General features: G+C 27.3%; 4 protein-coding genes across 8 annotated transcripts; 2 read left to right on the forward strand and 2 right to left on the reverse strand.

The window, feature by feature from the left end:
• The first annotated feature begins 6,856 nt into the window (after positions 1-6,856).
• Cyp18a1 (Cytochrome P450 18a1) lies at positions 6,857-10,532 on the forward strand. The gene is made up of 5 exons (XM_035090043.1): positions 6,857-7,556; positions 7,682-7,803; positions 7,897-8,326; positions 8,527-8,791; positions 8,951-10,532. Exons 1-5 carry the CDS (start codon positions 7,178-7,180, stop codon positions 9,369-9,371), a joined length of 1,617 nt encoding a protein of 538 aa, XP_034945934.1. The 5' UTR covers positions 6,857-7,177; the 3' UTR covers positions 9,372-10,532.
• A 1,592-nt stretch (positions 10,533-12,124) lies between these two features.
• phtm (phantom) lies at positions 12,125-17,283 on the reverse strand. 3 transcript variants are annotated; one of them, XM_035089978.1, is made up of 5 exons: positions 16,580-17,283; positions 15,423-15,674; positions 14,274-14,419; positions 13,203-13,715; positions 12,125-12,759 (listed from the first exon to the last, which is right to left on the reverse strand). In XM_035089978.1, the coding sequence occupies exons 2-5, from the start codon at positions 15,541-15,543 to the stop codon at positions 12,241-12,243; spliced, it is 1,299 nt and encodes a 432-aa protein (XP_034945869.1). In that variant the 5' UTR covers positions 15,544-15,674; positions 16,580-17,283; the 3' UTR covers positions 12,125-12,240. The 3 variants fall into 3 exon arrangements, with proteins under 3 accessions (XP_034945869.1, XP_034945868.1, XP_034945867.1); XM_035089977.1 differs by lacking the exon at positions 16,580-17,283 and having other exon boundaries at positions 15,441-15,791; XM_035089976.1 differs by lacking the exon at positions 16,580-17,283 and having other exon boundaries at positions 15,423-15,791.
• Positions 17,284-19,620: 2,337 nt separating this feature from the next.
• On the forward strand, positions 19,621-21,901 carry LOC118071037 (zinc metalloproteinase nas-13). Of its 3 annotated transcripts, XM_035089980.1 has the most exons (4): positions 19,623-19,769; positions 20,356-20,686; positions 21,042-21,227; positions 21,293-21,901. In XM_035089980.1, exons 2-4 carry the CDS (start codon positions 20,668-20,670, stop codon positions 21,868-21,870), a joined length of 783 nt encoding a protein of 260 aa, XP_034945871.1. In that variant the 5' UTR covers positions 19,623-19,769; positions 20,356-20,667; the 3' UTR covers positions 21,871-21,901. The 3 variants fall into 3 exon arrangements, with proteins under 3 accessions (XP_034945872.1, XP_034945871.1, XP_034945870.1); XM_035089981.1 differs by lacking the exon at positions 20,356-20,686 and having other exon boundaries at positions 19,621-19,769; XM_035089979.1 differs by lacking the exons at positions 19,623-19,769; positions 20,356-20,686 and adding an exon at positions 20,693-20,973.
• Positions 21,875-24,968, reverse strand: fu (STKc_STK36 domain-containing protein fused). The gene is made up of 7 exons (XM_035089975.1): positions 24,655-24,968; positions 24,465-24,578; positions 24,253-24,398; positions 23,826-24,150; positions 22,390-23,737; positions 22,096-22,295; positions 21,875-22,008 (listed from the first exon to the last, which is right to left on the reverse strand). Exons 1-7 carry the CDS (start codon positions 24,763-24,765, stop codon positions 21,940-21,942), a joined length of 2,313 nt encoding a protein of 770 aa, XP_034945866.1. The 5' UTR covers positions 24,766-24,968; the 3' UTR covers positions 21,875-21,939.
• Positions 24,969-27,377: the final 2,409 nt, after the last annotated feature.

Genomic DNA, 27,377 nt, shown 5'->3' on the forward strand with positions numbered 1-27,377 from the left:
GATATATGAAAATAATATTTATTTAACTTTGATTTTAGAAATGTCTCTCAAAAAACAAAAAGACAATAATAAGAATTTAGTTTAAAGAACTGACGAGATGGTTTACGTCATGTTATACGACGAACTGAAAAAATATAATAAGCAGATATATGTTGAGGTAAAAAATACAAATGTCACAAAATTTGAAAAAATTTATGACTTATTATAAAACGATACTAGAAAACAAGCCAGCAGACGGAAATTATTAATTTAACCAGATCTGGTCTTTATTGCTCTAACGAAATCAAACGGTCAGTGACTTTATCGAAAAGGTAGTTGGCACTTATGTAAACAAGTAGACATGTTGATTAATGTGTCATTCAATAGTTGATAATTAATTGTCACTTAAATAAAGACAAAATATCAAATGATGATATTTTGTCGGGAGTTGATAATCTCCCACTTATAAATTTCATACTGCGGATGAATCAGTACTGAAAAACTCACATGTTTTTTTCTCGTCCATGAGTGAATATTCAATGTAAATGTGTAAGTAAATGTGCATGCAGGGTTTGATCATTTCTGAGAAGGACTAAAACGTTTAAACTGATCATTACGAATAACTAAAAAGTCCAAAACAACATAAAAGAGTGATTGGGGTTCCGTGTGTGACAATTATCTATGACTAGCACCATAACTCAAGCATTCTAGAGAAGGCCAGGAATTTGTAAAATTGATTACAGGAAGGAGAACCGCTCAAAACAGTTCTGAGAACGCATAGATTACTACTTCTGACAATTTACTGTCAATTTTAAATACTGCTTGAATCTTGTAAGTTTAGCTTGTTTTCGTGAATTTTTTCAATAATAAGCCATAAAATTAAATATGCTAAACAAGTTTAGATACTGCCTATTCATTCTATATAAAGAAAATTTTTTATCTTTATTTTTTTTTCAATCTATTTGCATTCAGCAGGTAAAAAAAAATCTTATATTTTTTCTCGTAAAATACAATAACATTATACTAAATTAATATTCAATTTTCAAACATTTAAATGAATTAATTTACTTTTGAATTTAAAAAAATTTTATTTTATTCGGTCAATAAACCTTACTTGTTTACACGTATTTAATAATAAAGAACCTTGAAGTCAACTTTGTTCAACTCTGAGTGAATAATAGAAGAACAAAAAACAAAATTTGTTGATGGTGTTTAGAAGAATTATACTAGTATATATTATTTTTAAATAATTTTTTCATTTGATTAATAATATAGATAGTATATTGTGCAACTAGCCGATTGCTCACTATGACAGTGTTAGACGCACGAGCGTAGTGAGTTTGTTACACAAGTGCGGCGATGGATTCGCTAAGGTTAGGGTGGATGAGTGTGTAGGCGCAAGAGGGAGGGTCGCAAATGAAAAAAAATAAATTTTTACTAAAGTTAGAAAAATATGAGAAAATATTTGATATGAGATGCATACGTCTCGTAGATATATGAAAATATTACTATTGATGTTATGTTGTATTTGTATTTGTAAATGTTTTCCAAAGTCATAGAGAAATTAAAAAAAAATGTGGAAATGAATGATTTTTATGTCATCTCAAGGTGAAGATGAAGAAAATAACATGCTATTGCATAGCCTTAACTACCCTGATGACCATCTGTTATTCACTCATGCCCGGCTTAAATAAGTTATTTGGATATCTAAAAAGTACTAAAAAATTATTATCTCATATTTCTTATTATAAACAAAGTTTTCAAATATATATTATTGTTATTGTATTAGATAAAAAATTAATTATTTAATATAATAAACTCAGCAATTTCACTATGGCAATAAATAGTCAGGTGTCTGAGGCACTTAATTTAGAATATACTTCACATGCAACATAAGCATCCTCTTATTCATATCATATAACAACACCAGTTAAGGTAACATGAGACAAATAGGAAGTGAACATGGAACGAAGGAAATAAAAATTCATAATAATTTCATGAATATAATAATTTTAAAAACGATCGAAAAATATATCACTGTAGTGATTAAATCAAATATCAATTTAATTAATTAAACTATTGCTTTACTTAATTTTTCGCATAAAATTCAAGTTATAGACAGACTTAACAAATTAATCTAATGTACATCAATACTTTTACATAAAATTTTACTTAATAGATGGGTAAATAGTTTTAAGTTTTGATGTATAAAATTAACCTAATGTGTGTACTTATAAGTTTTGTTATTGTTGTGAGTGCATTGCCCCTGAGTAGTCTCCCACTACTTTATTTCGCTCTGTTGTACAAACATTACACCGCAGGCTGCTGCCTTTCCCTCGAACGACAGCGAGAGCGACATTTCGTATATGTAGTAGGTATAACGTGACATCGCACGTGACTTGCTTCAAGCAAAATAACGTCTGTCTTACACATAGTTATTATCAGTATCTATAGATATTATAGATATTGATGAAATTAATAAGAAAATTCTCAACTTAATTCTTATAAATATACGTTTTTTTTTCTTTCCATTTCCAGTTTTTTATTTACCCATTTATCAATACAATGTGAAATTCATCATCAGAGGTGTTCCATAGTGTTAATTAAATATTTACATCTATTTTTAAAAATTATTAAAAATATGTATTATAAATATCTATTTCATAAATTTATTAATATAAATTTATGAAAATAAAAGTAATGTATTTATTTAAAAAGAATGTATAATTAATTGAATTATTTTAAGTTTATTTACTATTAAAATGTAGTATAGTAGACAAAAGGCATTTTTATACCTCCACATATACCTTTGTGAGATTTTCATTTTTTCTCACAAAAGTCCTCATTTTATTATGTAAATTTTTTTTATCTCCTATCTAATGTATTTATGTGTATATGTGTGCTTAGAGTACAGATAGATTGGTTATTGGTTTGCGGATTCGGGCGAAAGTGCGGCACGCGTGGGGTCATCGACCGGTCGAAATTTCCGAAGCTTAAGAAAAATGGCCATACGTATGTATATTCATTTATAAATGTATGAGTATTAGAAGAAGAAACATCTTTTTATTGATCATTATTCACTTGGTAGTAGAAGTCGTTTGTAAATCATGATGATTTACTAATATTCACCTGGATTGGCTGTTGAAATGAGTTATTTCACAATTGTTACATTGCTCAATCAAATATTAAATTTTCGGTTACATGGAGTTGAATAAACGTATAGTGAAAAATGTTTGGTTACAAAGATAAGATAAAAAGAAAAAAGTTTACTTGGAAAAGGAATAGTTACATAAACAAAATAAAGCATGATGTTAAAAATAATATTTAAAAGTTAATTTAATAAAATATTTGTAATTGCATAATTTACGTAGTCAATGATATTTTTTATTTCATTATTCTTTCAATTGATTATTAATTGCTCTTAATTAACGAAAGATAAATATTAATTAATGATTGATTTAAAAGATGAAAGAATTAATTTGAAAGGAGGAAAAATGAATGACATCATAAAATAAATGAATATCAAATACACTTATTAAGTATTATATAATTTGCTCCAATAATTGCTGTGATACTTATCAGCTGTAATTGGAGTTGAATGAGTCATTGTTTTATTTAAACAGTTGATTTGAATTGTACAATATAGCCTGATGATCCTGAAGAAATTAAGCTGCACCAAGTGTGTAGAGTTCAGTGACCTGAGGTTAATACTTGGTAGTGGTCAGTGATGGTAACAGTAATGGCTATTTTGTTTCACTAAAACATAATTCTGAGAAATTACAGCAATATAAATAAGCTATTACTATTGATCACTTCAATATTTATAAGTTAAATTAATAAATATAATAAATATATACATAATTGATACTTTCTTAAATTTTCATTCAAATACAATAATTAACAAAAAATTATTAAAACCTACAGCAATAATTAATAAATTTATTTATTAAAAAAAATTTTTTTTCAATAAATACTTGAACAATTAATTGTTTTTTTGATTATTATTCAAGATTAATGAACAGATGATGAAAATTTGAAATTAAGATTGAATGAAAATATGAAAATATCTAACTAAATAATAATACAAAGTAATAAATTTTAATAATACGTAACAAAATATTATACTAAACGATTGAAAGAGAAAAAAAATGAAGACAAAAACAGGGGCAATTCGGAATAGCGTGCACGACCTAATTTCTAACAGCTTGTATGTATTATATGTACACGTATAAACGAGATCACACCGTACGTGAAATAACGGAGTTCCAAAAACCACGCTGGCCACTGCCACCGTTACTGGCCGCGTTAGAAATAAAACCAGTTAAAAACTTTTTGACTTCTATCCCATATTATGTTTTTCATAATTCATCAATATTTCTCTTATTAATATTGATTATCAACTAATACCACTATTATCATCATTATCTGTATCTATAATCATATCACAAGTGGTTAAATATTTTTACTCAAATTAAATAAAAACTTTAATTTCGATCGTATATGTACATAACCTATGAAATATTTTATTTAACACCAACAATTGGAAAAATCATTAATTGATAAAAAATTCATCAAAATTTTACATTAAATTGGATTTTCAATAAACGAAAAAGAAATAATAATACATAATTTGTTGGTACTTTCAATGTAATTAATTATGCTCTAAATAAGCCATATCTTATTAATTATAATGCCATTAATTTTAAAAATGATGAATGAATTGATAATGTTCAGAAAAGACTGGTAGTATTATCATATGATTTCATTTGAGGTATAATTCGTATAGATTACGATTGACATGAAAAAGAAATTATTTTGTTTATTCTAATAACATAACTTTTAAGATGATGAGTAATTGAATACATAATGTTTTGTAAATTGCAGAAAACGCATCTTTCAGGAGCATATTTTAAGCTATGACACAATTACACAAAAATGAAATTTTTCATCATTGAGTAATGTTTATTTACAAATAATGGACAACATTTCAATTATTTACTTACGTAACATTTGATCTTTTTTTAAAATTAATTTTTTTTTATTTAAACAAAAAATTTTCTATAAATTATTCAATTCATATTATTTTATGACTTTAGTAATATCAATTGAAGAATTTACTTTTGCATGAACAAAAAATATTTTTTCAGACTTTATTAAATCAATTTTTGTCATTGACTCTTTAAATTAGATTCATATTTAATTTTTTTTGCTTGATCCAATTATTTTTATCTATTTATTTAAGTGGAATTATATTTATCTACAGGGTATTTTATATTTCGATAAATAATATTTTCCTTTTCCTCATTTAAAAGAATTAATTACTTGCATTTCTCTAATAAATTGAGTTAAAAATTAGATACGAACGAAAAAAAAAAGAAAAGAAGAAAAACGTCGAATAAACAATTTTTAATTGATAAATTGAAATAAAATAAAGCATAAAACAAGTATTTTCTTTTTTATTATAAATACAAATAATGAAAAATTTTTTCATTTGTTTATTGCCCTTCTCTTATTAATAGAGTTTAGCTAATCAACTAATTCAGGTTGCAGGTGCATATATACGAGTTATAGAAAAGAGAGAGAGAGGAAGAGAAAGAGAAGCGGAAATAAGTTCAATAACCTACGACGGTTGACAGACGAGATGGAAGTATTGGCGAACACGACCAGAAGAATTCGACGCACTCATTTCATACTTGGCTCAATCGTATATATATATATATATATATACACCTTTATAGTAAATATATATTTATGCATATTGTTTTATACATCTTGAAAAAATAATCGTCTATTATGCATTATGGATATTGATCAATTAAAATTTTCTTTTAGAAATCACAATAAATAAAAATAATAAAATTTTTCAAGTGTAGAGACATACATAATAAGAAAAATAATTGAATCATGGAATTTTTTTTATCTCTTAATAATGCAATATTATTGGTAGAATATATATCAAATAAAAAAAAAACAAACAAATAAACATAAATAGTATAAAAGATAGAAGAGGAAAAAAAGAATAATTTCGTGAACAGATACTCGATTACGTGAAATAGAGTAATATAAAGAACATAAAAAGTAAGTTTTTTCATGAGTAGAACATGTACAACCATTGTGCGCCACATGCGCGTCTGACATATGTGTCTGTAACCACTTGTTCGTACTTGACAGAGCATACACATAAACACAAATTTTTAAGCATGTGCTTAATGATTATGTCAACGGACTTATGATTGCAGTATTGAATAAAATTGTTCTAGTTTTTCTTATAATGAAAATGTAGAAACTTGAATCTTCTCAATGTCTTTTCTTGACGCTCGTTAGATCAAAAATGATTCACGCGAGCTTTTTAGTCAAATACTGAAAGTTTTGAGACATTACCAAGTGTTTGCATACATAGTTTAACGTATCATCTCCCCCTCTCCAGTCATTAATAAAAGAAATGTTGCGGGTTTCTGCAACGATAATTCCACTTACCGAATCCCACTGCCTGCACTTGCGAGTCAGCGAGCTTAATCGGGATCCACAATTTTACACTGGCTGCCACCAAGTCCGTACGATTGAGCAGCATGAAAGGGGATAGGATAACAGTGGATGGAAGAGGGTAAGAGGGAGGGGAAAGGAGGTTCACCTCGGTAGGACCCGCCCTCGTAAGTCCGTTTTGCCGGTTTTGCCGATGTATGACCTATACTTCCCCTCTGCCGTTACTATCAATTGCCAACATGTTGATCGTAGTGGCACATCCATTCTTACACCGCCCTCTCCCCCCTCCCCACTCTAACGTCAACGTCAAACACCCGCTCCATAAGCCCCACAGCTGATGAGTCACTATATAAGACAGCAAGGACAAGAAGGTGTATGTTAGTATACATTCATTTCTTCTGGCGGCTTGTATCGCCCAAAGAACCATCACTCGGTCGTACTTAGTGGCCCACAATTCACCTAATTTCCCGCTCACTCTATCGAAATTCAACACTAGCTGATATTTTAAAATTTTTCCTCAATTCATTTCCATCTATTCTCTTATCTCTTTATTTGTATTAAAGCTTTACCTTTCAATTGTCATTATTATTTTATTATTCTATTCAATTATTATATTTAACGAAATTGTGATTGTGATATATCGAGATTTGTCCAATATATTTCTGCTTCATCATTCAATCTTTTCCTAAGAAAGAAAGAGAAATAAATTGTAAAAATGTTAGTGGAACGCGCGATACAGTGGATATGGAATTGTATTGAGAATGACACAATGAGAAAAGACATTCTCTATAGTCTTGTGGTATTTCTCGTTGTTATTGGAATAGCCAGATCAATTCAGTGGTACAAATATCTCAGAAATTTACCACCTGGACCTTGGGGTTTTCCAATATTTGGCTATCTGCCTTTCATTAAGGGAGATGTTCATCTTCACTTTGGGAGACTTGCTGCCAAATATGGATCCATGTTTAGTGCAAGACTTGGCAGTCAACTTATCGTTGTCCTCAGTGATTATAAGACTATTCGTGATACTTTTCGAAGAGACGAATTCTCCGGAAGACCTCACACGGAATTTATGAATATTCTTGGTGGATATGGTAATTATATTATTATTTTTTTTTTTCGTTTTACTTACATGTGAATTTTAATTTAAAGAACCAAAAAATATTTAAATCAACATCTTTATAATATTATTAATATCATTATCTTATTGATTAATTAGGAATCGTCAACACTGAAGGTGCAATGTGGAAAGATCAAAGAAGATTTCTCCATGAAAAATTGCGCAGCTTTGGAATGACTTATTGCGGAAATGGACAGAAAAAAATGGAATTCAGAATCATGGTAAATTTCGACAAAGTTAAACGAAAAAATAATATATTTTGAATAAAAAGATTATTTTAATGAATAAAACTGATGAATTATTTGTGCTTACAGAGAGAAGTGGAGACATTAATTCGTGGATTATCACGGAAATGTGGAGCTCCAGTGGACGTTTCTCCATCACTTGGAATGTCAATCAGTAACGTGATTTGTTCAATAATCATGGGTGTACGATTTAATCACGGTGATTCAAGATTCAAAAGATTCATGGCTCTGATTGAAGAGGGATTTAAATTATTTGGCAGTATTGTTGCTGTTAATTTTATTCCAATAATGCGATATCTTCCTTGTTTACGTAAAATTCGCAATAAAATTTCACGTAATAGAAAAGAAATGGCAGCTTTCTTTCAAGAAACTGTCGATGAACATCGATCTACCTTTGACAGTAAAAATGTTCGAGATCTTGTGGATGCTTATCTTGTTGAAATTGAAAAAGCCAAGGCTGAGGGCAGAGAAGCGACACTTTTTCAAGGAAAAAATCATGGTTCGTATCAATAAATAACTGATAACTTATATTATATTTTATTAAAATTGTTTTCTTTTCATATATATATATTTGAAAAATTAATTATTACTTTTCTGTAGAATCAACTTTCACTATCGTAATATATTTATTTAATAATTTAAACTTATATAAAAGTTGAAAATTATATTATAAGAAAATATTCTTCATTTCTGTTACAGATCGTCAAATGCATCAAATTCTTGGAGATTTATTTTCTGCAGGAATGGAAACTGTTAAAACTACCCTAGAATGGGCAGTAATTTTAATGCTTCATCACCCAGAGGCAGCAAAGGCAGTTCAAGAGGAACTAGACCAAGTTGTTGGGCGATCTCGAATGCCTGTACTTGAAGATCTTCCATATCTTCCAATCACTGAAGCTACTATTCTTGAGGTCATGCGGAGATCAAGTATTGTACCTCTTGGAACAACCCATGCTACTACTCGGTAAGTTTTATTCTAAATATTTTGTTAACATTGTATCAGTATTCTAAAACACCCCATAAAATGAAATAATTGTATTAAACGTGTATGATAAAGTCCTTTTTTTCGAATGAAAATGATGTCGTTATTTTTTTAATTGGTTCTTTTGTTCAATTCATGCAGAGAAGTAACACTGAATGGGTTCACAATACCAGCGGGAGCACAGATAGTACCGCTACTTCATGCAGTTCATATGGATCCGAATTTGTGGGCTGAACCAGAGGACTTTCGTCCTACACGATTTCTTTCTGTTGAGGGTAAGGTCTGCAAACCCGAATATTTTATGCCATTTGGCGTAGGTAGACGAATGTGTTTAGGTGATGTTCTTGCCAGAATGGAGCTCTTTCTATTCTTTAGTTCACTCCTTCATACTTTCGATATTCGATTACCCGAGGGCACCTCTCTACCGAGTTTAAGAGGTAACGCAGGTGTCACTGTTACACCTGACCCATTTAAAGTGTGCCTAATCCAAAGACACCTCGACATTTCGGATTTTCAACTCGAAAAAGTTTCAAATCCATTGCGAAATGTTGGTAGTCACTAAAAGTTGTATTTTAATTCAAATATTTTGTAAAATCATGTATAGTATTTGTCTCTTTTATTACATTTAATTTAAAATTATTATCATCATCATTATTATTAAATTCATGTTCATTTACATCATTATTATCATCATCATCATCATCATCATCATCATCATCATCGATACCATTATCAAATCAAAGATTTCGTTATTACTAGACTTTGAATTCTCATCATTTGTCACACACATATACATTTCAACATTGATTCTGGAAAAATGCTTCTAATCTTCACATGTAAATAGATTTTTTATATTTCAAGAGAATCAACTGTATCAAAATCATTTTTAAATATCAAGTATTAAGAATCGTAATTCATTAATATTATTTTTATAAAATATAAATAACCAGTCGAAAATACGAAATTGTCGAATAACAATGAATTACGTGTACACAATTTCAATAATTTAAGAAAAATTAAAAAGAATAAAAAAAAAATAGTGCCACATTATAATATAATTAATGATTATGTTAATTTTCTGTATAATTATTTTTATTATAATTATGAAAAAAAATAAATTATTATGTTTAAGTAGTTAAACCGACAGCAAATGTAATGCATAATTGTAATGGCGTGTCAAAACAGTACAAAACAACACCAAATTTTTGTCAGCGCCTTTCAAATTAACTTTAACCCGCCGTTCATTTTATTTATTTATATCGACAGCTCCGGAATAATAATGTCGTTTACCTTAATTTATTTTTAGTTAATTATTGAGTCATTTATTAAAATGATGCCTTTTATAAGTCAAACTATGTGTTATGTATGTGTATATATGTATCGTACATTTAATATAAAACTAAATTAATATTACGATCACAATATATACACATGCATAAAGTTATAGGGAAATACATTATAAAATGTGTGATATTCAGCACTTCGTATTGCAGGCAAATTGGAAGTGAATGTAACAATGTGTTTTTTGTATTAAATATTTTATATTTATAAAAAAATACTTATTAACGTTTATTTAATATTAAATACTAGAAGTGCATTATAGTAAAAGAATCAATTGGGATTAGAAAAAAGAGAAAGTGAGAGAATTTTTTAGTGATAGATTTTTTAAATCTTATTTATGTGGATACTTCATAAAATTGTTTTTTATTGTGAATTTTTATATAAAAAAAAATTTGAAAAAAAAAACCAATTTTGTTGTGAAAGACGATGCGATATGTGTATTAGAAATTTTTTAATAAAAAAAACTTTTTTTATATAATTTATGAATATTTTATTATTCTATTGGACACTAAGTATTTTGTGTTGCAAAATGAATCGTTTTATCCTATTTCTCTTTTTTTCCTATTTAATCTTTATAACTCGAAATAAAAAAAAACAGCGAATGTATCATGTGAATGTATAAATTCTAAATTACGATAATACTATTTCTCAATGAGTACTTTTTCTAAATACCAAGTTTATAAAATTTTCTAAACTCATGTGATTTATTTATTGTCCAAAAAACTATTTATTTCATATTTTAATTCTCTTGGTAAATTTTTTATTATTAGATATTTATCTTATTGATGCTCATTACATACATAATGAACAAAATTAGCCCACCCTTCGAGAAGGTCGTGATGCAGACGCTTTTTCCGATTATTTATCATCACTTCAAGTTCAACAGTCTTTTTAGTTCACTGACCAATCTTATCAGAACAGTGAGGTCAAACAATCTCGTAAAAGCATATATGCTCGTTTGATTTATCATAAAGTTCAATACTCTCATTACACGATCAGAAATTTTAGGTAATTCATTTGACATAGAAATCGAAAAATTTTAAAAGAATATCTGCAAAAGTGTATCTGATTGCATATGCTAAAATTTCGTCAATTTCAACTGATACAATAAGCAAACTAGACCATATGAAACAGAATATGTTATATTAAATTTATTTAAAAAATAATTAGAAGGAATTTTTCAATTAAATAACAATTTGATCCATCAGAATACTTGTCAATTACAAAATAATATTTCAATTTCTTTTCATTAAAATATGTAAAACATTTATTATTATAATAATTATTACTATTATCATCATTGTAATTAGTAATAATTATATTTATTACTGTTTTCGCATTGTTTTATTAACATACATATAGTTTATCATTTACATATCATTAAAAAATGTATTTAGTTTAGTCAAATAATTTATTTTATGAATTTCAAAGAAAAAAGATACAATTTCAATGTTATGTAATGGAAAAAAATGTTTTTCAGGAATAAAATGATGATGGGAAAATTTATAAATGTGATAAAATTATTTTTATGCATGCGCAGTTGAAAAAAGAAACTGATTTGGACAATCACAGTCTGAGTATGACGTTAATAAAATTAATTAAAAAATAATCGATACATCTGAATGTATATATATATGTTAAGTTGATTAAAATGGACTGTTCCAAAATATGTTGATGGGGGATGTAAAAAGTTATCTAAGTGCATTCATTGTAGTCATGATCATATGTATGTATATGTATATAGTAACATTTTCATCACTGTTTATAGTAATTACGTAAGTACTATTTTTTATTATTCATTTTTTTACATTACATCAAATAAATCAAATGTTTTGATAAAAGCAATTCTATTCATAAGTAAAATATTTTAGTTTTAAAAATTGAGAAAAATTTAACTATGAATCATTATATTAATAAAAGATAAGTTATCAATGAACAGATAAATAATTATTAGTTATACCAAAATACGGAAGTTCATAAACAAATGACAATTATCTCTATAAATTATTGAAATTAATAAGCCGATTATAATAATGATCGTGATAATTTTAAATAATTAGTCAATTAGTGATAATCGAAATATGAGATAATTAATTGGTATTTCTTGATAAAAAGTTGAAACGATGATTCTTGGGTACCAGGGTAATACCGCAAATGCCATCCATATCAATATTCTCCCCTGGAGCAATAGAAATATGAAATTTTTGTAAAATACGTGCTGCAAAAAGAAATAACATCATTCTTGCAAGTTCATCGCCAACACAAATTCGTTTTCCCGTTTGAAAAGGCATAAATGCCAATGATTTTAATAAACTGCCATCAGATGTGATAAATCGATAAGGATCAAATTTTTCTGGATTTTTCCAATAAGTTGAATTCATATGGACTGCCCATTGCAATGGAATTATCATCGTGCCTTTTGGTATATCATAATCTTCTATTTTTCCGTTTGCCATTGCGCCATGTGGAATACCCACAGGAACGACACTTCGTAATCTCTGCACTTCACAAATAGCCGCTTCAAGTAGAGTTAAAAATTCTCGATGTTTTAGAGCAACAAGTTCTCGATTATTGTTTGTAGCAACTTTTATTCTCTGATAAATATTTTCCTGTAATGATAAGTGATAATAAAGTATCAATATTAAACTAATCACTGAATCATGTCAAGTTCATGTCAAAAAAAAAGGTAATAACGAAATTAGTAATTGACGAAAAATTTTATTTTATCAGGACATTGACTAATGCATTATAAATATCTATGTATAGATATATCTATATATAAATATATATATATATATATATCTATAAATAAATATATATATATATATAAAGATTATTCGAAAAAAAATTACTTTTTCATTTTTTTACAATATTCAATAAAAAGAATTTATTTTTGAAACTTCTGAATCTAAATAGAATTCAAAACGTTTCGGGTAGAACCTAAATTTGATAATATGAAATTCCAAAGAATAAGTATAACTATAAAAAGTGGTAAAATTTGATTATCATATACGTGAAATATTTCTATAGAATGAAGATAAAAATAACTCACCTGATTTTCGGGGAAGATGGCCATATAGAGTAAAAACCATCGAATAGTAGTTAATGTTGTATCAGTACCGGCACCAAAAAGATCGGCCAATAAATGGTAGTATTGTTGTTCGGTAAATGATCCTAATTGACAATTATTCAGAATTCTGTTCTTCATTTCAACATTAAATGCCGCAAGGAAATTATCAGAATTTTTATAGTTCATTTCTTGTTTTTCCTCGTATTCTTCAATTAGCTTTTTATACAACTGATGAGTTTTCATTTTACCATCAATAAGGGAGCTCATTGTTTTTTTAAACTTGACAAAATATCGAAGGAATGGTAAAAAATTAAAAGGTCCCGCTACTCCAATATGTTTCACGCCTTCTTCTTGTAAATGGCGTAACCATTTCCATGTTTCGTCCGATTCATTATAAACTTTTCCAAACACCAAATCATTCATTATATTGCCAACACAATGATGTAATATATCAAATGGTTCTATTCCATTGTCATCTGATCTTTCTTCGATCATCTAAAATTTTTATCTTATTTTAATAAGACATCAATTAATGAATAATTATAAATTTAATCTTTTCGTTGTTCGTAAGTTTATTCAATATTGTTTTGACATATAATAAAAAATAATTTTTTCAGAATAAGCCAAGTTTTTTAATCATATTATTAATATTAAGAATCGTTTGTTAATAGACGAATTTTTAAAAATAATATTTATATATATTGTCAATCTGAATTTATTGGAATCACTTCAAAGTGTATCAAATTAACAATTTAACATTAAAAGTACTTGAAGTAAATTTTTTCAATGCGGTTTTAAAAATTAGATATTTAAAGTTTAATGATCTCTAGTAGCAAAATCAATGTAAGGTTAATGGCAGACTTACGTATGTCGGCTTAAGTTTGTTATTTATATATGTATTTGCCATTTTCTTATAGCAGACAATCGTGAGATTTTATTTGATACAAAATGGAAACAGACGTACGTAAGTCTAACGGAAATTCTTGCGTCAGGGCAGGCTACCAGGGATGATATAAAAAATTAATGTCTAATTAATAGCTAAATAAAATGTACCTTTATTGCTTCATTTACGAAATTTGTAATTTTTAGTTCCAATTCATCTCTTTTTGTTCCGTATTTCATTACCCCTAAACTTTTAATAGTAGCTACAACGAACTTTCGCTGTTCTTTCCACAGTTCTCCTTCCGAACATATTATTCCTGTAGAAAAATGATATTCGAAACAATTTAAATACTTTTATTACCCTTTCAATTTCTATACTGTTCTATAAAAATTAAATTGACGAAAATTTAAAATTTCGATATTTTTTGTTATTTTCTTAAATGATAACAAATATAAAGTAAATAGTCAAGTTATTTATAACGATATTATAACACATATATATTTTTTGATATAATAAAGTAAGAATTTTAATTAATAATGATTATTATAGCTAGTATTAGGTATCATCAAATAATATCTTTCGAATTACATATGTGATATTGCACATGAAAGAGAAATAAAAATAGTTGGATTAATTATCGTATGTTTAAATCTCATTCAACCTTCGATAGTTATATTGAACGTTTTTATATTTAAAGAAGACTTAACTATGAATTGTTCAATTGATATAAAATAATCTCATTCAATCATGTTAGTCAAAATAATCAAACTTAGTTAATTTTATTTTATGATATTTCATATATGTTCATAATAATTATCGTAGTCACTAAAAAATATTAATGTTACAATGTTTATTATTATCAAGTGTAAATATTTATGTTTTGTAAAATGTTTTAATCTTTATAATCATTTTTGAATTTTTTAATTTGTATCAAAGTTTAAAAATTCATTAATTTATGCATATTAAATCTAAATAGTTACTTTGTTTAATAAATAATTTAATAAAATTTTATTCGTATTTGAAAGAAAATTTGAAAATAATTTTTAAAATCTGTTTTTCAATTACACGTGGTTAGCGTTGAGCTACACGTCTTATGTTCTCATTCAAAAATTTTAATATGGTACTTTCACTTTTGGTTTGCTTCCGAGAAGGGCATCGACGATTAACTACAACGGTTGCATCTTGAAAAGGTGCTTTAAGATTTATACAGCATATTTACATAAACGATATAATAAAGAATGGAATTAAAAAAAAATTGATTTTGTTGCATTTTTCAACTGATATTCAAATTGAATTTTCAAACATCATCAAGTACTTACCATATCCATTAAACATACCATGAGTTACGTAAAGAGGTGCACGACCAGCGAATTCATCTCTAGATAGAGTTTGACGAATTAATTTTGGATCTGAGAGCAAAACAGTGTAAACTGATCCCATCCATAAACCGCAAATTGGTCCATACTTTTCTGTTAATTGAGTTAAAGATTTATGAGGTGTTTTAGAATCAATCCATGGCAAATATCCAACTATTGGAAGTCCTCTCGGTCCTGGTGGTAATTTTTGTGTGCCTTTTTTTATCAATTTTCCCATTATTAATGTTAAAATAATAATAATCACTGACGAATAAACTATAAACATTTTTCTAAATATAACGAAAAGTAACTTTCAAATCAATTTTTGTATTTTCCTTTAATATTTATATTAAACTGAATAAAAATTTGACTTTTAATTCTATAAAAATCTCTTATAATAATATATTTTACTTAAAGTTGATTTCAAAAATCTAAAAAGATAAAAATGAATATAAAATGGTCTCGTCAACTTGTACAATGTCCTAAATAAAATTCTTCAAGTCAGTCTTCTGCTTTCTTTAGGTCACTTCAGGTAAAACTATCGAGGATTAGGACGATTTGAGCGCTCTTTACGGATATCTTACGAAACGATAAAGTATAATTTAATTTTTTTTTGTTTTACTTATTTTAAAACTTAAGAAACAACATTGAGCAACTTAATGAATTATACAGTAACTGATAAATAAAATATATTTAATTTAGCATATGTATGTACATTCCGTCTAGTTTTGAAATAGATAAAAATAGATAAAATAGATAAATAGATAAAAAATTGTAACAGAAATCAAATAATACTGTATACTCTACAGAAATTTGATCAAGACGAAAGATATGAGTCCATTAGAAATGCCAACGTGCGTAACTAAATGATGATTAAAATATTATTAAAGTATCATAAAGATGTTTCTTTGTGTTAAGTATAATATAATTACAAATTATACAATCATAATGACAATAATTTTTTTTTATACGACTAAAATCACACTATATTTAAATAATTTATTTTAAAAAAAAGTAATTGAAAAAGAATATAATCCAAGTATGGTTTTAGTTAGTTCATCCACAAATAGCAAACGATGATCGTTTCTCAATGATTGCCTCGTTTCGGGAACTAAATATACCTGCACAAAGCTGTTATTTATGGCCTCTTCGAATCTCCGATCACCTATGTTATGCAGGCCTCCTCTTTTTTTTCATCCATTTCTGTATTTTTCGTTCTCACTCAATGTGATCTAGCTAATCTACAACTCTAAATATTGCACAGCAAACTATTCATGTAAACAGCGAAAGTCGTTTTAACAACAGTGCGAATTGATAAAACACTACTTACTTATGTGTTTTTAGCATTTAATGATAAGTATCTTATAGTATATCCGATTAAACAAATTCTGTACCACCTCAGTTTATTTTATTCATACTCATTATTTTTTTTTTCTTTCTTAAGCATTAACTGAACGACAATGCAAGCTATGTTAGAGAGTTAACAAAATGCAGGATGTTTCAATACAAGGTTCATTCTCTTTTTTTCATATTTTTTATTTCCTTTTTTTTTTTGTTTTACATATAAAGGTACACCATTCACGTATATACTGGCAGACGATCTGAAAGTCAACTTCTATATTATATGGCGATTTCTCTACCTGATAGCCTTTCTTCCTCTCACCATCACTCGTCACTCTTGCTCATATTTTTTTTTCTTTTTCTTCCTTCAAGGTCTTTCACTATAATAATTAGCAAATTTTCAAAGATAATTCAACATTTAAATTCAATATGATGCTTTTCTTTGGTCAACTCTTTCGCTATTCTAATCTGCATACTCACGTGATTGACGTTTATAAATTTAAAAATAAACAAAAAAAGAAAATAATTAATGTGTTAATAAATAGAAAATAATTATGATAGATAATATTTGGCAAATTTTCCGGTCAAGTCGTTTATACGATCGTCCATAAGAATGATAATCATTCGTAATTTTTATTTCAAGTTAATTTTTTTTTTTCCATAGTTGTATAAAAGAACATACTCTAGAAAGGTTAAAGAACCTTTCCCCACTTACCCTCTTGACGTGTCCTTGCAAGGTGGAGATACAACAACGACATCGACATGATAATAGTTGCTGTCAGTGACCTGTGATCATTAACCCGCGCACTTTAGATATCACATTTACTGACGAAATGTGATTCTGCCAGACACCATGATACATAAATAGTTACTTTCTATTTATGGAATAAAAATAATCTCATTGGGATATCCCATTTAGACTTTAGAAATCTTAAAACTTAAAAAAAGTACAAAAGAATACTTATAACCAGTTTGTTTTCCACTAAAATCTATCAATTTGACATTTATTGAGTAAATATCATTTCGAATACATTTTTAACTAATATATATCACGTAAACTTAACTAAGTATACATAATTTACTTTGATTCCTTAATGTCACCTTTATGCAACATTCAAAGATGAAATCTTTCAGAATAAATATTCATTTATTCCTCCTTTATTATTATGACTAACAACTACTAATTAGAGAATCATAATTAAATTAATTGTCATAACTGAGTTCTATAATCGTTCAAATTATTCCTTTTTTTACAATTGACCTATTTTATTAATATTGTAATTATTATTATTATTTTTACTATTTATTAAGAAATAAATAATTTACTATGATGAATATTTGATAAGGAATTCCTGACAGAGAGAAAGAAAGAGAAAGAAAAGTATACTGATACATAATAAAAATTTCATAGCAATGGTTTTCTCAACTGAATACAATTAATTTTTCTAAAAAATATGTAACAAATAAATAAAAGACAGTTAATATATAACAAGTAGATAGTTTATTCAAGTCCGTCATCAGAAGAATAAAAAAAATAAATGAAGGCGACGACGAAGAACCGGTCCAAGGCAAGCTGCGTTCTGATAACCCAGTTTCCTTTACTATCGTTTAAATCTCCTGCACAGGCTTTATTCATATCACATTTTGCACTATATATTGATGTTCATATTTAATTAGTTTTTTCTACCCATTTATTATCAATTATAATAATAAAATAATATCCCATATATACTAATGATTATTTATAAAAATTTAAGAAAGATTGATGTCAAAAAAAAAGTATTTTCATAATTGTTTAAGGTCTATCAACGCTCTTTTCAATTCACATAGTTCAATGAACTTTGATATCGTCCACTTCCACTTACACTCTTCCCTTTTCTTTTTATTCGCATACATGTATATGTATATACTAGTATTTAGTTACACTTACGTACTATGTACAATTATTCAATGAAGTAAATATACATTGTGTCTTATAGAAAGGATCATTAAGATCGATGATATTCAAACTGATGTTAGCCTGATTACTTTTGAATTCAATATATGCGACATTGGGTCAATGTACTCGAAAGTTAGGGCTTTCTCAGCTGCTTTTTATTAATATATGATTCGACACTTTATCTCAAAATATTCTTCTATTGAAAATTTCTAATCCAAATTTATGGTAATTGTTGATAAATTATAATGATAATTTAAGTAAATACAAATCTATGTTTTTCATGTTTATTAAATTGACAAATTTTATTCAATTAGCATTATCTACTCATTTCTTTTTTTTTCAATTTAAAACAAATTAATCCTAATGGGTATTTGCTTACTTGAATCTTAATTATCATATTATTAATTAATAAAAAATAAATAATGTCATGAACTGTGTTGCGATAATTGACTAAAATTCATATTCTTAAATAAATAAATAAATATTTGTTCTACATCTTTTTGCGTAGAATAGATAAAAAAAATAATTATTCATATTTAAAAGATTTATTTAAAAAATACTGTTATCAATTGATGCTGTTAAATATCACGCAATAATAAGGGCATATATTAATTAAGACAAAGGATATTCTTTGAAATCATTGACTCTTATGGTTGATTTTTCACAATAACGAAATGTAAAAATTGTGATGACCTGTTTTACCTCAAATTTTTGTTTCGGCTAATGCTATTCTGTACCAAAACGATCCTTAGTTGATGTGGGGCTGCGTAAGTAGTAGGTAGGTGAATATGCTTATACGCTTATTTATAACTACTACTTATAAAGCGGTAGACACTTTCACTCTCACAGGTGTATGACCGCCAGCAATCGTACTCACCAGCCTCTACGGCACACTCTGTGAGTTTGAGAAGACCATGCCAAGCCAGTCATCAAGGTGTTCCATAAATAAAAGCACGGGCAACCAAGTCTGCTAGATAACGGCCCAACCCGTACAAATGCACGTTCTCAATTGACTGATTATTACAATAAGTGTAAGTCATGTCATTTCCATTATAACAACTCATTATCATGTTTATATAATTCAATACCGTCTTAGCTTATTGAGAATAACTATACTAATTTAAAACATTTGTAAATATTTTACAAACATTTTTGTATTGACTATACCGGCACTTTATTTCTTTTTCATTTCGAAATAATTTCTTTCTCTTCCTATTAATTTCGCATTTCGTCTGGCGCTTGATAGGGATAAAATTATTGTCTTTCCTTGGAACTTGATTTGCGTAGACGAAGTTGAAATAAGTCCGGTTAGAATTTAGGCTACAATCAATTCCCACCACCAAATCTGGAACCTGATTGCAGGTTATTGAACTTAAAAAAATATGTAATAGGAAAAAAAAAAATCAAAAATATAATTATGTATTGATTTTGAAAGAAAAAATGAATTGATTATCTTTCATAGATTGTCTCGATTTATCAATAGATGACTTGCAATTTTTTATGAAAAATTATTTTATCAAAGATTAATGAGATCATAATTTATCTATGTTCATTATTTTTATTTTTTATCAATAACAATCAAACTTTTACAAATAGAGTTTTTTTGTTAATTTACAGTCCATCAATGCACAGTTTTCAAACGGATAATACTGTCACGACTATTATTCTTGACCTGATTACATAAACGAATTACTCAAAGTATATCTATACTTGAAGATAATAAAATTTCAATCATTAGATCAATTTTAAATAAAATAAATGTTGTATAAAAAATTATTTTGATATTGGAATAATAGATTAATAACAAAGATAATATAAGTATTTAAAACTAAAATTATCCCGGATGTATTTTTTAACACTCATTGTCTTTAAATAAAACCAGTTGAGATAAAAATTGAGAGTAGGTAGAAAAATAGATATCACCTATCTATGGATTCCTACTGTGAAGGTAAGACAAAGGCGTTCACATATGCATACATATAATAGCGTTAACATATTATACAAGATATTTATAATTGTGAAACTCACTAAATAATAAGAAAAATTTAGAATTTTATTTCAAGTCATTTATCAGAATGTATATGGCAAATTATTTAATCATTTCCATTTTAATTTTATACTTGGGTTCTTTGTTATCATCTTTACCGTTAACTAATAATAAAATTGATAACTTTGAGCGATCAGCAGATTTAAATTCAAACTTACGTGTTGAAAGTTATGATCAAGAACAAATAAGTAAAAATTGTTATATGAATTTTTCTTTTTTTCTTTATTTGAATCAATAATATTGAAATTATTTACAGTAAAAGATATAAATCATTGGAGTGACAATGATAGTTTAAATGTTTGGGAATTGAGTGGTTTGTTTGAAGGTGATATAGTGATCAATGATGTCGATACAAACGTCATAGCAAAAAATGGTTTGGTGAATAAAACAATGCAATGGACCTATGGTATTATTCCTTACATGATTAATTCTGATAATTTTGGTAAGTCAATAGTTTATAATAACATACTAGTATCTCAAGTCAAATAATTGTTGAAAATATTTCAGATGAAAATGATATTGAGAAAATTCAAAAGGCTATAGCAGAGTTTCACTCAAAAACATGTTTAAAGTTTAGACCGTACAATGAATTTGACATAAATTTTATAGTTTTTCAAGCTGATGGCGCTGGATGTTATTCTTCAGTCGGCAAACAAGCTCAATATCAAATTATAAATCTCCAAAAACCTAATTGTCTTAAACATGGTACCATTGTTCACGAAATACTTCATGCAGTAGGATTCTATCATCAACAAAGCACATTTGATCGAGATGAACACGTAAAAATTTATTGGAATAATATAAAAAGTGGTAAAGAACATAATTTCAGAAAATACACTTCTGATATAGTAACAGATTATGATGTTGGATATGATTATAAAAGTATCATGCATTACAGTAGTAAGGCTTTTTCAAAAAATGGTAATATAACTATTGCTCCGATGAAAGAAAATACAATAATTGGGCAAAGAAAAAAAATGAGTAAAAAAGATCTTTTAAAGCTACAAATTATGTATAAAGATGAATGTGAAAGACGCTCTGAATTAACAGAAGACTTTGATTTTCCACTTATCATTATTAACTAAACATTTGTTTTTAATTGTTTAATGACAATAAATAAATTAATGTTTTCCATCATACCTTTCAATTAACTGTCATTTTGTATTAATATGTGTACATGTGTTTGATAAATTTTCAATTTCATTAATAGTATTTTTGGCAATCTGAAAATAAAAAATATTATTATTTATTTATATCATAAATTACATGAGTAAAGTAATGCTATTATCACGAAAACTTATTCAACGAACATTTTTTATATTTTCATCATCATCATTATCACCACTGTAATTAGTCAAAGTTTTTATTGCACTCTTTAATGGTTTCTCCCAAATAGTTTTAAAGAACTTATATTCAAATTTGGCTAATAATCGTAGAAAAGTACAGGTTCTTGTTTTTAAAATAGTTTGATGATGAGTTAAAAGTTTGATTAGTTGTTCAATTCGCTCACCTACGAAAATAATTAAATTAAAAGTAGTTAATTTAGGTTTTATATAATATTAATAATTCTAAAAAAAATAACAGTAATAACTAAAAATTCTCACTCGAACTTTGTGTACTGAATATAATTTTCTCTACTAATTGTCCATTTTCAGGTAGTAATCTTAAAATATTATTGAGAATAGCTAATAAATCTGCCACAACTCGTGGCTTTCTTTTCTCTAATTTAAAAACTTGATGCATAAACGAAATTTTATTTTTCATACACATGGTATGACAAAATTGTTTTAAAAGTTGCTGATTAGCATAAACCAATCGGCATAGTAAAAGCATAGAACATTCTAAAGCTTGAAGTTGATCTGGCGAAAGCGTAGCCGTACATTGTGAACTGAAATTATCCACAGTTGTTTGTTGACTGTTTTGAGAATTTTTAGTAAAAATAATATTCATTGCACATATTAAATTTGGTACAACTTGAGTTTTACAGTAAACTTTTTGAATTTTTACTATATTTTCTTGAGAAATTGAAATTACAAATGGCAAAGATAAAAGACAGGCAATATATTCTATCACTTGACTACTAGCTGTCATATTTTTCAAAGGTGATATAAAAACAGATACACAAGTTTCTTCTATAAGAGATCCAATTTCTCCTTCAATAACTTCTTCCATAGATCGCTGAAGAAATGCAACCCATTCTTCGTTTTCTATATACTCATTTATGGCATTACAATCTGAGAGTTTTTTGTATTTTTTTGAACATTCAGAATCTTTATTATTAGGTTCATACTTTTGATTTGATTTTCCATTTATCACATTATAATTTATGTTTTGATGACATTCACCATTATGTATATCTTTATTAAACTGTTTATTATCGATATTATTGAAATGATCATAGTCTTCAAAATTATTGAAATTATTCAATAAATTGTTAACATTGTCAACATTCTCTTTAGACGATTCGGGTAGCTTTTGTTGTTGATTTGCACACGCACTATCAAGACAGTTAATTTTGTTAAAAATTTCATCAGCAGTAATGAGATCATTTTGAAGAGATTCTCGAAGACTTAAGTTACCAAGTAGAACGTCGACACTAGAATCCGAACTGCTTAGTAGTGCACTTTGATATAGACTATTGTAGTAAGCTGTTTTGCTCGAAGGATCTTTATGAATAGCAGCAATTGGATATCGTGGTTGAGAAATGAACGCACGATAATAATTATCATCATCTATCTCAATATTATTTTCTAATAACCGAGATTTATTTACTGATCTCATAGCTAAGTTGTCAAACTGTCGTTGTTTTGCACGAGCTTGACTAGCCGATAATGGGGTTGTAAAGGATGTTGGCGTAGCTTCGTCAATAATTAAAATTCGACCTTTTACAAAAGAATGCTGTAATAATTCTGGCCAAGTTAAACGTTGTGATGGATCTTTTTGTAATAATCCCTTGTAAAAAATAAAATAGTCAACTTTTGAAACAATTCTAAATCATAATAAAAAATATTTTGTAACAATATAAAATAAATTATTTTACCTGTAAAAAACTTTTACAACTGTCAGAAATATACTCTGGCCATTTAATTGCTTCAAAACGAATCAAGCGAACTAAATGAAGAATAGAAGTAGTTTGAAATGGTGGACTTCCAACTAACATTTCATAAGCAATACATCCTAGTGACCATAAATCAGCATTATAGTCATAAGGATATTCTTCTATTAATTCAGGTGCCATATATAATGGTGTACCCTTTATTGAGGTTAATACATGAGTTCCTGTACTCATACTTCGTGCAAAACCAAAATCACATAACTTTGCTGTACCATTTGTTTCCAAAAGAACATTCTGTGGTTTTAAATCTCTGTAAAAAAATTAATAATCACTTATATGATTTGTTAATGCATTACTCATAAAACAACAAATAGTAGTTGGTTGAATAACTTTCATTAATAAAAAAAATAACCTGTGTAAAACACGATTGGAATGTAAATAGTATAAAGCAGAAATTAGATCACAAACAATTGCTCGAGTACGTTCTTCCGTAAATCTTCCTGTTTTATCTAAAATTTCGTATAGCTCTTTATCAGCATATTCTGTTACAACAACGATCTAGAAACAATAAAATAAATAAATATATTTCTTTCAATACTTATAGTATAAATTAAAACACATTACTTCATTTTCAGTTTCAAAGGAATCAATCATTTGAACAATATTAGGATGATGAAGATATCTTTGAATTTTACATTCTTGCCTTAAACTTTTTAGTTCTTTGTGTGAGCGCCCACACTATAAATAAACAGATGTTATGTGCGAATTTTAAATAATTATTGTCATCTAGTAATTATCGAAGTAATTGGTTTACCTTTCTAATTACTTTCAATGCAACAATTTCATTATTACATCTTTTTTTGGCTTTAAAAACTTGACCAAATGAGCCCTCACCAACTTGACTTAAAACTTTATACTTCTCCATAAGTAAAAGTTTTATTAACAGATACCTTCTTTACGTTCAATAGTGAGTTATAAAAAACATAAATTTATCTAATTCTAAAGAACTTTTTTTTCAGATTGATTTCACTAAATTAATATGAACATTGTTTATTGAGGCTGGACTGAAGTCAGAAAATTTCCCGAAGTTGACTGTACGCCCTCGTGTTGTGCGGCAAAAGACCGAAGCTTGACATCAACTGAAATTGAGTAGGTAACAATGAAATCGTTCGAAAAATGATAATTTTCAGGGATGCACTACAAAAAGGGAGCCTTAGGGCACCAAGAAATTTACAAATTTTAAGGCTGGGCTGAAGTCAGAAAGGCGACTGATTCCCCCTATCCAAATACATGGGATCGGGATATTTCTAATTTCTTCGCCAATTTACGATTATTTCTATAAAATTAGGTACCAAATTACAGAGGAATTAATGCCGGACTGACGTAAACAACAATTTTTTGTATATAGTGAATATTTTTGTTAAAAAAATTAGAAAGAATAATGAAAAAATTATGAATTGACTTACCGCGCTTAAATTTCAAGATGGCGGCCACATCATTCAGATGAAAAATCACTAATTATTTCATTTTTATACGTTTTTCGCCCAAAATTCGTGTTTGCGTTAGTCCTTGCCATCTGTCTAAATGTCAAAAAAATCAATTCATAGTATAAAATCAAGAGACACGTTTATTTTAGTAGTGCACTGACAGAAAAAATGTGATAGCTAGAAAGTATACTAGCGGCAAACACAAAATATACTCAATTTGAGTATAATTATTTTTTGATGCAAGTACATTTTATATCAAAATGAAGTTTAAAGTGTACTGTACAATCATAATAACATTAACTTGATTTTAAATTTTTCATCACTCAATCCTAATATAATATTAATTTATACCAAGAATAGCGATTACTGCATTTTTGTAAATATTTTGCTTATCTCAAGTAGGTAGATAATAAAAGAAGATTACAAAGTTTACTTCAGTTGATAATATAGTTTTCTTACACTGAGGATCTTCCTTACTTACCACAAGTGTATTTTATACGGAGATCCCGTATAAAGCGTACTTATGCTAAGTATAATGCTGTTTTACACTTCAAAAACCATGTTCTCACATTATGAATCCTTTTTTATTAATAAGAAAATACTTGTTACTTGATTCAAGTATGTCAATTCTTCACTGCAAGTATATTATATACTTAAATTAAGTATACGAAGTACTCATGCTAAAATTTTTTTCTTATTAAATTTAAAAATTTCAAAATATAAATAATCATATTAATAATAAAAAAGTTACTGTTATACCCATTGGTATTGGTCAATTTAAATTAGTGACCATTACTGATGAAGTAATTTAATGATTAAATATTCAGTAATTAATAAATAGATGAAAAGTAATCTTATAATAATTACAACAATTACTGTTGTACTTTTAAATACGTGGAGCTGCTACACTTACACTGGGCCTGTTAAAAGTCTAACTCGTAATATAGCGCTCAGAGATAAATTATTGATTATAGAATCTTTAATAATAATTAATAATTAATTGCATGTCTATTAATTAATTCTAAAAATGAATCGAAATTTTACAGTGATTGGAACGATTATTGTGGTACATTTCAATACCTCAAGCTGCTGCAGTAAGACATGTTAGGAGCTTTAGGAGTTTATCTTTCAATCCAGCGTTCAGCTATAAATGGCTTAATGTTAAATCTTTAATAATCATAATAAAATTATTTAATGTTCATTGATTAATTTAGAGAAAGAATCATAATTGAATGATAATAACAACAAATTGGTGTTGTGCTTTTAAAAACTCCAAGTTGCTCCAGTTAGACTATGCCTGTAGAGTGTTTATTTTCCAACTTAGCGCTCAGAAATAAATTATTCGATATAATACCTTTGATGATGATAAATAAATGATTGATTGTATAATTATTAATTCATAGAGATAATCATAATTTTTTCATAAGTGCAACAAATATTGTTGCATATTTCAATATCTCGAGCTGCTGCCCAGTGTAAGTGTAGCAGCTCCACGTATTTAAAAGTACAACAGTAATTGTTGTAATTATTATAAGATTACTTTTCATCTATTTATTAATTACTGAATATTTAATCATTAAATTACTTCATCAGTAATGGTCACTAATTTAAATTGACCAATACCAATGGGTATAACAGTAACTTTTTTATTATTAATATGATTATTTATATTTTGAAATTTTTAAATTTAATAAGAAAAAAATTTTAGCATGAGTACTTCGTATACTTAATTTAAGTATATAATATACTTGCAGTGAAGAATTGACATACTTGAATCAAGTAACAAGTATTTTCTTATTAATAAAAAAGGATTCATAATGTGAGAACATGGTTTTTGAAGTGTAAAACAGCATTATACTTAGCATAAGTACGCTTTATACGGGATCTCCGTATAAAATACACTTGTGGTAAGTAAGGAAGATCCTCAGTGTAAGAAAACTATATTATCAACTGAAGTAAACTTTGTAATCTTCTTTTATTATCTACCTACTTGAGATAAACAAAATACATTGGCTCACATTATACTGATTCCAAGTAGAAAGACTACTTA

This window comes from Chelonus insularis, unplaced genomic scaffold (assembly GCF_013357705.1).
Source record: "Chelonus insularis isolate UGA/USDA-ARS -01 unplaced genomic scaffold, ASM1335770v1 contig_71_pilon, whole genome shotgun sequence".
NCBI classification, from domain to species: domain Eukaryota; kingdom Metazoa; phylum Arthropoda; class Insecta; order Hymenoptera; family Braconidae; genus Chelonus; species Chelonus insularis.